General features: G+C 37.5%; 1 protein-coding gene across 5 annotated transcripts in view; it reads left to right on the top strand.

Moving 5' to 3' along the window:
* The window catches only part of GSTCD (glutathione S-transferase C-terminal domain containing), a 127,719-nt gene extending 125,895 nt beyond the window's left edge, over positions 1 to 1,824 (top strand). For 4 of the 5 annotated variants that reach the window (XM_043870903.1, XM_043870904.1, XM_043870905.1 and 1 more), the window contains exon 12: positions 47 to 1,824. In XM_043870903.1, the coding sequence (XP_043726838.1) occupies positions 47 to 183 (137 nt within the window). In that variant the 3' untranslated portion in view covers positions 184 to 1,824. The remainder of the gene's footprint in view (positions 1 to 46) is intronic. The other variant, XM_043870907.1, reaches the window with a different exon arrangement.
* Positions 1,825 to 13,672: the final 11,848 nt, after the last annotated feature.

Genomic DNA, 13,672 nt, shown 5'->3' with positions numbered 1-13,672 from the left:
CTGTTAGCTGAAGGGCATCTCTTGATACCATTTTTACATATTTCAGGAAAACAGTGCATGTGCCTGGTGGATCTGGATCGAGCAAGAGCTGCAGAAGAACGTGGCTACTCCGTTCAAGTGATATCCATGGAGCCAGAGAGCTGCTCTCCCAAAAATAACATGATCGTGGGAGTCCCCATTTAGAACAAGATATTCACATTTGATGTTTTGCCATCCCTCTCCGTGATAAAAGCCCGGTGGCATTCGGGAGAGCCTTGGCATAACTAGGAAACAGCAGTAGCCATCTTGAACCTATTGTGCTCAGGAAAGAACGCAGCGGGAAAGTCTTAGAGGAGGGCTGCCTGCAAAGCATCACAAATGCTCCTGTAATGTGTGATTAAAGGACCGCTGGTGTTCATAGTGAGAATCCTCTGAAGTCTCAGCTGCTGGCAGAGTGATACTCAGGAGAGGAGGTTCCATCACTGGAATAACAATTTCCTTCTCATCTCACAGCCTTTCTGATCTTGCCAGTGTGGTGTTCAGTGCAAAATAGTTAACTCACACTCTTATAACCATTTAGAGATTCAAATGGAGACCAAAACTTGACTCAGTGGGGTTTTTTTGTTTTTTATATTTTTAGCAATTGTACTTTTTAAATAATTTTTTTTTCAAAAACCCAGTCAGTTACAGTATGCTTGTATTTTTAAGCTGGGGTGAGTTGGACTTCTATATCATTTCAGATACTCCTTTTAAATATACTTCTCATAAATTACCAAATGAGATCATTGCTGGTTTAACCAAAACATTTAATATGAAGATATTATAAAATAATTTTGGTAAATTTCCCATTACAAGAACATGTAATTGGGACTTAAATTCTAACTAATTAGTCAGTACATTGATTTATTAATTCAAGTCAATAAATATTGCAGATCCATTAATTTCAAGATCCTGGCCTAGATTCTTCTAAGGATGTAAAGACGAGTTGCAAGAGACACAGTGCCTTGCCTGTGGGAGTAAATCATGGTACAGAAGAAAGGTTCATGAATTAATTAAGTTCTTTATATCGTAAAATAATGTGTGGTCCCAGGGTTTGTTTTTCAGATACCAATCATTTTTTATTAATTTTTGGGGGGGCAAAACTTGCTGAATGTAACTTGGAGGTAGAAGGAATAGAATACAGAGGCTTATTTGAGTAATTCTCCCCACTCACATTGTTCTTATTCCACCAGCCAGAGTTTTTAAAACCAGCTGCCATGTCCTTTCTCACATGCTGCTGATTATTTTTTTACATGTCCCGAGTTATTCCACTTGAGATAAAATTTATTTCATCGATTTTGATATTTTCAACCCCTGTATGACACATATCATAATGAGAAAGGGCTTTCATAAATAACTCTTTCATTACTGTGAATTAAAACACAGGAATCATTTATTACAGGGACAGGGGTTTGAACTCTTGCTTTCTAGGCTAAAATTAAATAAAAGAAGCAACCATCAGCCCTGAGTATCTTAGTCATTTGCACCTATAAACATACCATGTTCTTTTATCCTGAAATGTCTTTTTTTTTAATTGAGGTATAATTACAGACAGTAAAATAACAGATTTTAAGTATTCGGTTTCATAATATTTAAGTGTTCTTACTTAAGTATAGTTAATACAGTTTGTGCAACCACCACAAGAAATAAGATATATTGGATTTCTATCAGCCCAGAAAATTCTCTCATCTGCTTTCTGTCCAATTTCCCCCACCCAAAAGGCAACCACTCTCTGACTTCTGTCATCCTACATTTGTTTTGCCTATGTTTGTCCTTCATGTAAATGAAATCATTTAGTATACTGTCTTTTGTGTCTCGCTTCTTTTGCTCAACATGGTATTTTTTGAGAAATATCCACTTTGTTGTGTGTATCAGTGGTTTCTTTTTATTCCTAAGTGTTATTTCATTATATAAATATATCAGAATGTGTTTATGCATTCTCCTATTTGTGTTTATATGGATTGTTTTTACTTTGAGGATGTTATGAATGAGGTCTATGAATATGCTTCTACAAGCCTTTTTGTAAACATACATTTTTCTTTCTCTTGGATAAATACCCAATAGTAGAATTGCTGGGTTGCTGAGGAAGTGAATGTCAATTGCCAAAAAAATTTTTCAAAGTGGTTGTACCATTTTAAATATATTCCCACCAGCAATGTATTAAGGCTCCAGTTCTCCACATCCTCACCAACTTTTGATGTTGTCAGTTTTTAAAATTTTTACCACTCTAGTGGATGTGAAATGATATCTCATTGTGGTTTTAATTTTCATTTCTCTGATAACTGGCATGTGAAGAAGTGTCTCCTCAGGTCTTTTGCTCATTTTTAAAATCAGGTAATTTGGGTTTTTTTATTATCGTGTATTCTGAACTGGAGTCCTTTGTCGTGTACTGAGACTGTTTTTCCCAGTCTGTGGTTTACTTACTCATTTTCATAATGAATGTTTCAATTTTTAATAAGCCTAATTTATCTATATTTTCCTTTTATAGTTAATATTTTCTGTGTCCTCTCTAATAAATCTTTACTTATCCTAAGATTATAAAAATTCTTCCTATGTTTTCTTATAGAAACTTTATGGTTCCAGCTTTTTATATTTAGGTCTGTGATTCATCTCAAATCAATATTCACTTATACAGGTAGGCTTTGAGGAACATACAGTTGTTTCAGGGGCATTTGTTTAAAAACCTTTCCTTATTGAATTTACTTGGCACTTCAGTTGAAAATCAGCTGATGTATATGTATGTGTTTGTTTCTGAATTCTCTAGTCTGTTCCATTAATCTATTTGATTACTGGAACTTTATAGTAAGTCTTGACATTAGGTACCTTGTCTTCCAATTTTTTTTTTATTTTCCAGATTGTTTTGTCTGTTCTAAATCCATTATTCTTCATATAAATTTTTAATTGGCTTATCAGTTTCTTTTTTTTTTAAAAAAAAAGGCAAAAAAAAAAAAGGCCTGCTGAGATTTTTGGTGTTGCCTGGAATCTTTAGATCAATTTAGGGAAAATGAACATATTAACAATATTGAATCTTACAATCCATGAATATAATGTGCCTTTCCATGCATTTTGATCTTCTTTAATAATTCTCAGTAGTATTTCATAATTTTCAATGTAGATGCTTTAGATTTGATATCAATAGTTTTGATGCTCTCTCCTTGAGGTTTTCCAGCTGGGATGGCTGAGGCCAGTCCTAGACATGGGTATTAACAATTGCTCTTGGATCATGATTTTTCTGTGTAAATTCTTGCCAAGATTTCTCCTCAGCCAAAGCAAATAAAAGGAGTTGGAGGCAGGCAATAGGAAGGCTGTTGCAATGACAGCAATCTGAGTAAGTGACCTGGTCTCACCCCTACCTCTGTCCATCAAAAGTAATGCTACTCCTCACTAATTTGTCTCCTGCCATGGTGGTAATATTAGAAGCCAGAGCTTAATGTTTATTGACTTTTGAGCCTGGCCCAGAGAAGCAGGGATATAATTATTAATGACTAAACAACCTTATCTTATTTAAGGAAAAAAATTTCAGTTCTATTAGAAAACAGTATTTTCAGGCCGTGCATGCAAAATAAAATGCATGTGATGATAATTATTTCACCTCCTTCTCAAGAATTTGGCTTCAAGTGCTGCCTACTCCATGGTTCCAGAAAATTGGCATTAATAGAACTTCCACATAGTGACACCTGTTTTCCTGTTGATTTTCACAATCAGAGATACAGTCCTGTGGAAGTAATGAAATTATAATAAAACATACATATTTTTAGGTACAATTAAAAAAAAAAAACTCTCAATGCAAAGTAGATTTTTAATAGATTTTTAGAATTATATCAGAATTACATGTGTGCTGGGGAGAAACTAAAAGATGTAGATAAACAAAAAGAGGAAACACTTTAAGGTAACTGTTAATCCTATATCATATTCCTTCCTAGACTTTGTTGTGTGCACACACACACATGGATTTATTTAACAAATACTAGTACTATATTTTGGAGAAGGAAATGGCAACTCACTCCAGCATTCTTTCCTGGGAAATCCCATGGACAGAGGAGCTTGGTGGGCTACAGTTCATGGGGTCACAAAAGAATCACACACAGCCTAGCAACTAAAAAACAACAATACTATATTTGCTAGGTACTATTCTAAGCCCTTTACAAATAACTTAGTCTCTTTTTAAAGTCATTCAATCCTCATAATGACCCTCAAGGGTAGCCACCATTAGTAATCCCATCTTACAGAACTAAGACCAATGTTTCATAGTACGAACAGACCTAGGTTTGAGTTTAACCTGTAATTGGCAGAGAGACTATTCAAATTCAGGCTCCTCAACAATCCTCTTGGGATTGGCTGAAACAACCAATGGTACCTTTTGAAGTTCTACACAGGAAAGATGTCTTTTTTGCTTATACTACATATCCATCCGAGTTAGTGCTGACTACACTATCATCATGTCTGACCAAGCAGGCTCTACCAGGAACATAGCTAGTCTCATGGCAAAGGAAGAAAAGACACGGCCCACTATCAGCCACCTACTAAAGACTCTGCTCAGGTCCCTTATACTTCCCTTCCCTCAGTTTGTTGACGAATGCAAATTACATAGCCCCTTCTGAGTTTAAGGTGGGGAGATACATATATAAACCTTTGGTGGAGGTGGAGGTTGCAGGTAATTTCAAACAACAATGTACCATCAGCACTGTAGTTGAAGGAGAAAGAGAAGAAAAGGAAAAGAAGGAAGGAAGAAGTAAACAGAAAGAAAAGCCCATTGCATCTTCCAGTTTAGAAAGTGTCTGAATCTGGTTGCAGCAAATCCGGGCTACTCTCTGTTGTGGTGTGCAGGCTTCTCATTGCAGTAGCTTCTCCTGTTGCAGAGCATGGACTCTAGGGCACAAGGGCTTCAGTAGTTGCAGCCCATGGGCTCAGTACTTGTGGCATTCAGGCTTAGTCGCTCTCCGTGGCCTGTGGTATCTTCCTGGACCAGGGATTAAACCTGTATCCCCTGCATTGACAGGTGGGTTCTCAATGCTGGACTACCGAGGAAGTCCCTGGACTTTTCATACTTACTTTCAGAAAGGAATTTTCCAGAAAGAAACACTCAAAGGAGTTGTTTGTATTGTTATCGGAGGTTGGAGAAATTTCTATTAAAAGGAGTTTCAGGTTTGCAAATTCTGCCTCCTCTGTTCAAGTGCTTGATCTATATGATGCCAGGTTCCTTCAGTAAGGTGTGAGTTTACACACCTAGGGATGTAGATTATATCCCTGTGCCCTTAACCGGGGCTTCCCTGTGACTCGGTGGTAAAGAACCCACCTTTCAAGCAGGTTCAACTCTCTGGTTTGGAGAAGTTCCCCTAGAGAAGGAAATGGCAACCTGCTCCCATATTCCTGCCTGGGAAGTGCCACGGACCGAGGAGCTTGGCAGGCTACGGTCCATGGGGTCACAGATAGTCAGACACGACTTAGCCACTAAACCACCACCGCCACCCATAACCAACATAGGTGTTATCAGAATTTTGTTTTAATCTTGGCCAATGTGATGGTCAAAATCCTATTTTGTTTTTATATTCATTCTTGACAATATTCACATAGTTGCATACTCTTCATATGTTTACTGGCCATTTAAATTCTGCCTATTCATCAATTTATTCATTTAATCAACACATATGTTGACCTCTTGTGTTAAGACCAAGAATTGTGTACATATCTCTGGCTCATTTTTCATCTAGTACTTTCACCTTTTACATAAAGATTAGTAAAGGTTTATTCTTTGTATATATTTATATATGTATTCATTTCTGAGTTGTTTTATTTTTTAATTTTTATTGGCGTATAATGGATTAACAGTAAAGGTTTATTTATGGATTAAGGATTTTTGTTAATTACATTGCAGTTTAAGTTGGCCTTTCCAGAGGAAGGTGTTGTGTCTGTTTTTGTTTAGTTGTTATAAAATTTAAAATACACATTTGTTCATATAATGTCACTCTTTTTCTTGTGATTTCTGCTTAGAAAGATTTTTCACACAGTGATAAAAAAAATAGTCACCTATATTTTTGATGTTCTAATTCTTTAATCATTCTAGTTTTTACATTTAAACCTTTTACTCAGCAAGAATTTCTTTTGGGGGGGGTAGTTTGAGGTGGAAATCCAATATTTATTTTCATGTTATTAGTTACTTTTCCCCATACTATTATAAAAATTTAACTTTTTCCATTTATTCCAGATGCCATTAGAATATTAAGTATGTGTTGGGCTTTCTTCATTTTTATTCTTTCGGTTTGAATTCTTGTACCAGAATCATACTCAGTTTGACATCTAGCAAGGTAAGTTTTACCTTTGGTAATAATTAAAGGGTTTGTGACCTGAGACAGAGAATGTGTGAACCTCTCCTGAAATTGTACCCCATGTTTCAAATGGACATGTGTTTTCCTAGTCTTAATTAGACTCTTATTGGATTCTCTAAAGAATCCATGACCCCAAATAACATTATCACTGATCGAAAGGAAGCAAAAATGTAACTGAATTCAATGTTCTACCTGAAAGAAGTAGCCAAATATTAAAATCTTTCTTCAATATTTACGATAAAAGAATCATTATTTGCTTTTCTAGACTTCTTTTTCATAGCTCCCTTAAGAAGCCAGGTTTTGTTCATTTGTGTTCGTTTGCTTTTAGGTCTAGGTAATCTGACCTAAACAACAACAGTTTATAATTAAGCAAGAAAACAAAATTCAGCAGCAAACAGAGGAGAATATTTACTGGATGACTAAAGTGTCCTGAACATTTCTATAATGTGAGTCAGGTACTGTGTTAGTTGCTGTCACTTTCTAGAAGGAAGCTTTCTGCCCAACTAATCCACAGTGGCCTCTCCTGGTTACTCGCTATCTCCGTGTAATATGTTTGTGTGTGTTTATCACATGTCTCTCCATAGAATTTAAGCTCCCAGCAGTCTGTTTTATCACCATTATACTTTCAGTACTTAGTCCAATGTCAGGCACATAGTAAGAACTCAGTAAATGTTCAGAGTGAATCATATATTTTAATACCTTCCACGTGGCATAAAAATACATATAAAGTTTTCCTTTACCATCTGTAGACATATATCCAGGCATCAGGCCTGCAGAGTTTTCTTATTGTTTGGGCTTAATGTTTTTACTTTGTTTTTTTCTTAAAACTCATTTAGCAAATCCAGTTCTAAAGATGACCAAGCAATGACTGTCATTGCCTATGTCATCTGAATAGTTTTTATGCAGAAGTTACTGGTAAATTATTTTCCCTGCCTAAGGAGGGAAGGAAAAAGTGAATGTGCTTAAGCTAAAGTGAGAAAAGAAAGTGTGTTAGTTGCTCAGTCATGTCTGATTCTCTGTGATCTTCCTCCTCTGTCCACAGAATTCTCCAGGCAAGAATTCTGGGCCCAGGTTTCCTGCATTGCAGGCAGATTCTTTACCATCTGAGCCACCAGGGAAGCCCCTCAGAAAGGTTTCCCTGACCAGAATCAAACCCAGGCCATGGCAGTGAGAGCACTGAGTCCTAACCACTAGACCACCAGGGAGTGAGAAGAGAAGGCCCTCAATAAATGTCAGTGGATGTTGACCATTATAAACCTGTCCCAGCATAGAGCAAGATTCACGTGTGGTGAAGAGTCAATATATGTTAAATCAGTGTTACTGAATGACCATTAAAAAAATAAAACCGTGGACCATGCAGTCTATAGGGAGATGGCATTTCTCTGTCACCAGGGCTGCTTCAGTGTGAAAAGAGATGCTTACTTTTCACATGTCTGATGACTGGGCTCAAGTCACAGATCAGTTCTCACTATCTGCCTGCATTTCAGTCAGAAGAGAAGCATATGCACAGCCTGGGAGTCCTGCAGACTATTTTCCTTGTATGATGCTTCCTCCTTTGCATAGAGTAGCTTGCCCAATTATCTGAGAATAATAGATAGCCCAGTATAAGTTTGGAAAGCAGCACATACTTTATTGAGAACAGCAAAGTTCTCAGTAATTAGGGAAAGTAAGCCAACTAGGGGCTTCCCTGGTGGCTTAGATGGTACATAATCCACCTGCAATGCGGTAGACCCAAGTTCAATCCCTGGGTCAGGAAGATCCCCTAGAGAGGGAAATGGCAACCCACTCCAGTATTCTTGCCTGGAAAATTCCGAGGACAGAGGAACCTGGTGGGCTATACTCCATGGGGTCACAGAGTCAGACACGACTGAGCGCGTAACTCACACATAAAAGCTAGCTAGAACTTCTTGGATTGGCAAAGAAATCCAGTATGGGGTAAAAATTTACCATAGATAGTTAAAACCATGGTTTATATACATAACCAACTAGGTGTTGACTATAGTAACAAAGGTGACTTTTCTATATAACCAAATTTACTTTCACTGCAAATTTTAAATGATCATCTGACTTCTTTGTTTCAAACCTGTCTATTATTTATCCTTCGTAAATCATCCCACAGTTTGCTTTGAATTTAATGAGACTAAAAATACGTAAGTACATGCCTGGGTAAATGGTGTCTGTCCTTCCCTTATTATATTTTGAGTTTAGAGCTTCCACAATGTAGGGATGACAATGATACTCCTTGAGTAGATTTTTAAATGAGTACCTGGAGACATGTTTGCTGCTGAATGAGAGCAGTTACTTTGGAAAAGCTTGTGCGTGTCTGTATTTGGGGAAGTGAAAGGAGGTCATGGGGAGAGAGAAAACAATGCATATAGATTAGTGCAACCCAATTTTCCCCTCAGTCTCAACATAAGAGAGCATCTTCACATTATACCTAGAATTCATGACTAGAAACAGTTAACGTAGCCAAACATGAATTTCAACACCTTTAGTAAATTTAACACCCACATTTCCTGACAGACTAAAAGTCAATCTGATTTTTTAAGACATCCAAAGCAAGACATTTTAGCTTCTTTCTCAGTAAATATTTATTATATTTTCCATATCTCACTTCAATGAAATTCTATTTTAGCCATATTTCTTGGTACTACATTTAAAAGGCATCTCAGGTGTTTATGTCAGTGAAAAGGAACAGCAGCTGTGAGCTAAATTTTCTTGCTTTAAATTTGAACATACCTCTAAAGTATTACTTTTAACGTGTTTATAATTGTTTGTACAGTATTGTTAGAATCATCGGACTAAAGATTCCTAATTTTACCCTTTGAGTCCTAAGTCTCATTATTTCTAAGGCTTGCTTCCAAATCTAGCCCAATTTCCACCTCCTCCTTGGCCATAAATTTTGGATGCTTTACAGAAACAATCTGAACAGAATCATTAATGCTAATTACTTTCTTAATTACCTACAGCTTTCTTGGTCTTGATGTCTGGCAGAGAGAAGCCCTGCCTTGTTCTCCCTCAAAATAATCTTGGCTCTTATTGCCTGTTTGCTCTTTCCCATCTAAAATTTAACATTGATTTGTCAAGTTCCATGAAAAAGCCTTTATTGGATTTAGTGATTGCGTGCGGAAGAGTTAACATCTTAACAATGTCCAATCTTCTTATTTCTGAGCATAGTGTATATGAACAAGGTACGTGCACACTGCTGCATCGTTTCAGTCATGTCCAACTGTTTGCGACCCCATGGACACCAGGCTCCTCTGTCCATGGGATTCTCCAGGCAAAAATACTGGCGTGGATTGCTGTGCCCTCCTCCAGAGGATCTTCCCAACCCAGGGATCGAACCAAGTCTCCTGGGTCTCCTGCACTGGCAGGTGGATTCTTTACCATTAGTGCCACCTCAGTTCAGTTCAGTCGCTCAGTCGTGTCCGACTCTTTGCTACCCCATGGACTGCAGCACACCAGGTTTCCCTGTCCATCACCAACTCCCGGAGCCTACTCAAACTCATGTCTGTCGCATCAGTGTTGCCATCCAGCCATTTCATTCTCTGTCATCCCCTTCTCCTCCCGCCTTCAATCTTTCCCAGCATCAGGGTCTTTTCCAATGAGTTGGATCTTCACATCAGGTAGCCAAAGTATTGGAGTTTCAATTTCAACATCAGTCCTTCCAATGAATATTCAGGACTGATTTCCTTTAGGATTGACTAGTTGGATCTCCTTGTAGTCCAAGGAACTGTCAAGAGTCTTCAACATCACAGTTCAAAAGCATCAATTCTTTGATACTCAGCTTTCTTTATAACCCAACTCTTACATCCATACATGACTACTGGAAAAACCATAGCCTTGACTAGATGGACCTTTGTTGACAAACTAATGTCTCTGCTTTTTAATATGCTGTCTAGGTTGGTCATAACTTTCCTTCCAAGGAGTAAGCGTCTTTTAATTTATTTGCTGCAGTCACTATCTGCAGTGATTTTGGAACCCAAAAAAATAAAGTCAGCCACTGTTTCCACTGTTTCCCCATCTATTTGCCATGAAGTGATGGGATCAGATGCCATGATCTTAGTTTTCTGAATGTTGAGTTTTAAGCCAACTTTTTCACTCTCCTCTTTCACTTTCATCAAGAGGCTCTTTAGTTCTTCTTCGCTTTCTGCCATAAGGGTGGTCGAATCTGCAGATCTGCATATCTGAGGTTATTGATATTTCTCCCAGCAATCTTGAGTCCAACTTGTGATTCATCCAGCCCATTTCACATGATGTACTCTGCACATAAGTTAAATAAGCAGGGTGACAATATACAGCCTTGATGCACTGCTTTCCCTTTTTGGAACCAGTCTGTTTTTCCATGTCCAGTTCTAACTGTTGCTTCTTGACCTGCATACAGATTTCTCAGGAGGCAGATCAGGTGGTCTGGTATTCCCATGTCTAAGAATTTTCCAGTTTGTTGTGATCCACACAGTCAAAGGCTTTGGCGTAGTCAGTAAAGCAAAAGTAGATGTTTTTCTGAATCTCTTGCTTTTTTGATGATCTAGAAGATGTTGGCAACTTGATCTCTGGTTCCTCTGCCTTTTCTAAATCCAGCTTGAACATCTGGAAGTTCACGGTGCCACCTGGAAAGCCCATAAAGAAGGTAGTTCCCTTCAATTCCACCTTGATCTTGTATAGATTGCTCATTTAGTAAATGCCTTTTCTGTATCCACTGAGGTCATCATCTAGTTTTCCTCCTTTTACTATTTTTTTTTAAATTCTTATTAATTTTGATTGCACCCAGGTCTCAGCTGCAGCACTTGGAATCTTTACTGCGGCATGCAGGATCTTTCAGTTGAGTCATGTGAACTCTTAGTTGTGGCATGTGGGATCTAATTCCCTGACCAGGGATCAAGCCTGGGCCCCCTGCATTGAGAGTGCAGAGTCTTAGCAAGGGGACCGCAACGAAAGTCCCACCTTTTACTATTTTAATGAGGCTAATTCCATTAATGTATTTTCTAATGTTGAACTGTCCTCATACTCATGGAAAAAACTTAAATTGCTCAAGATGAGTTTTTTTTCCCCAGTTCCTAATGTTTCATTTTTAATTTATCACCTTTGTTCATAAGTCTTATTATTATGTGATAATCATCTTCTGATGTTATCCTGGTCTGATTTAGGTATCAAGATAAAGGCTACTCTAGCACCATTAACTGATATGGAAAATATTGTTTCTGTTCTCTAGAACTGTTTTTATAAGCTAGAGATTGTCTTTTTCAAATGCTTGGTTCACTGGCCTCTAAAACTGTGTAGTATATCTGGGGACAGGTTAACAGGAATTAGATTTTAAGCTGCTTACTAATATCTTTGGTGATTATTGGCATATTTAGATTTTTCCATTTCTTCTTACATCTTTTTCCTAAGGTGTATTTTTCTAAGACATTGTCTGGGTTGACTTTCTTATATCTTTATCTAGGCTGATGATGAAAACTTAAAAAAAAAAACTTAGGCTCCTAACTGACTTTGAAAAACACCTTGTATTATTTTTTTGACCCTCTAGCAATTTGTATTCTCACCTAATAGTTATGCTGTCTGGACCATGTTTTCTAAATTTATTGCCTCATACAACTAAATCACATAACCTTCCAGGAGCCATGATAAATTAGAACTATCTCTTTTTCTTGATCTACTTGGGAATTTTATCCTAATATATCAGGTTAGTGTGACAGTGTTTATTCTTCATGAGGACTTGCTGGCAGCTATCAGCAAGATGCCTGAAAGTTTTTCTTTCAATGATGTTTAAATGTACAGACATTTATTGTATAGAATTTATACTCACATTGCTAAAGTTTTTGGAGGATTTTACTGCGAATGTCATCAAAAGTGCTTTTCAAGAACAAATTTCAGGAAGAGTATAGTAATAGAAAATAGAGAATAGAATGGAATCCTGAACAGACTCCTAAAAAGAGGCATATTGTCCTTAGGAAACAGGGTAGGATGTAGGTGTAGACAAATGTGCATTAAATCCTATCTCTCCGGTCAGAAATTGAAGTGCTCAGCAGTAAAGAATCTGCCTGCAATGCGGGAGACCCAAGTTCAATTCCTGGATCAGGAAGATTCCCTGGAGGAGTAAATGGCAACCTGCTCCAGTAATCTTGCTGGGAAAACCCCGTAACAGAGGAGCCTGAAGGGCTACAGTCCATGGAGTTGCAAAGAATCAAACATGACTGAGCGACTAAGCATGTGACTTTATGTCACCAACAGCAAGCGCCAACAGATGGCTCTCGCGATGTTCCAGAGCATCTGAGAGAAGATACCAGTTGCGATCAGATGCAAGTAAAAAAGATTCTTATCAAATACAACAGGAGAAGATCATCCCTGTGGTTTCTTATCCCATCCTAGGCATTCCAGAGGAAAGGAAATATAGTAGCTTCTAGCCTTATGGTGGGTTTGTAAGGCCTTCATAGTGTGTGTGTCTGTATTCAATTTCCCAGTTCCTAACTAGTGTAATCCATTCAATCTTTTTGAAATAATTAAATCATAGATTGCCAGACTGCAGCCCAAGGGCCAAACCCAGCCCACAGCCTATTTTTACAAATAAAATTTTGTTGGAATACAGTCATGTTCATGTGTTTATATATTTTCCATAGCAATTTTTGTGCTACAAATGCAGAGCAGTTTGGATAGAGGCTGGCCCCCAAAGGTGGAAAATATGTAACCTCCTACTTTATAAAGAATATGCTTGCCAATCCCAGAGTTTGATTATTAGGTGTCAAAAAAGCTAGAGAATCAGTTAATTTAGGCAAGTGACCTTAAACTGGGGTTCATAAATATGTATCTAGGATCTGTCATTCCAAGAAATGATTTGTATTTTTTATTTTATGTGTGCATTTTTCTGGTAAGAGAGTCCTGTGTCTTTATCAGATTTTCCAAGAGGTCTTGTGATCCAACATGTTAAGGACTAATGTTTTAGGTGAATATTGTTTATTTGTTCTTTTGAATGTTTATAGAATGGTCTAAAAGAAATGGCAGTTCACAGAACTGACTCAACACAATGAAATATCACCCTAGACGTGTTAGGATGGCTATTATCCAAAAAAAGAAAAATCTAAGTGTTGACAAGTGCGGAGAAATTGGAACCATCATACAACATTGGTGGCCTTTACAGAATCAGTACAGTTTCCTCAAAAAATTACAATAGAACTACCATATGATCGTGCAATCCCACTTCTGGGTGTAGAAAGAAATGAAATCAATAGCTCAAAGAGACAGCTGCACTCCCACTTCATTGCAGTGTTATTTACAATAGCCAAACTATTGGATTGAAAGAAACTAAAATGCCTATCAATAGATGAATGGAT

The sequence above is a fragment of the Cervus elaphus genome, chromosome 17 (assembly GCF_910594005.1).
Source record: "Cervus elaphus chromosome 17, mCerEla1.1, whole genome shotgun sequence".
Taxonomy (NCBI): domain Eukaryota; kingdom Metazoa; phylum Chordata; class Mammalia; order Artiodactyla; family Cervidae; genus Cervus; species Cervus elaphus.
The sequence above is the reverse complement of the archived record's forward strand: the minus strand, read 5'-3'. Positions and strand labels throughout refer to the sequence as shown.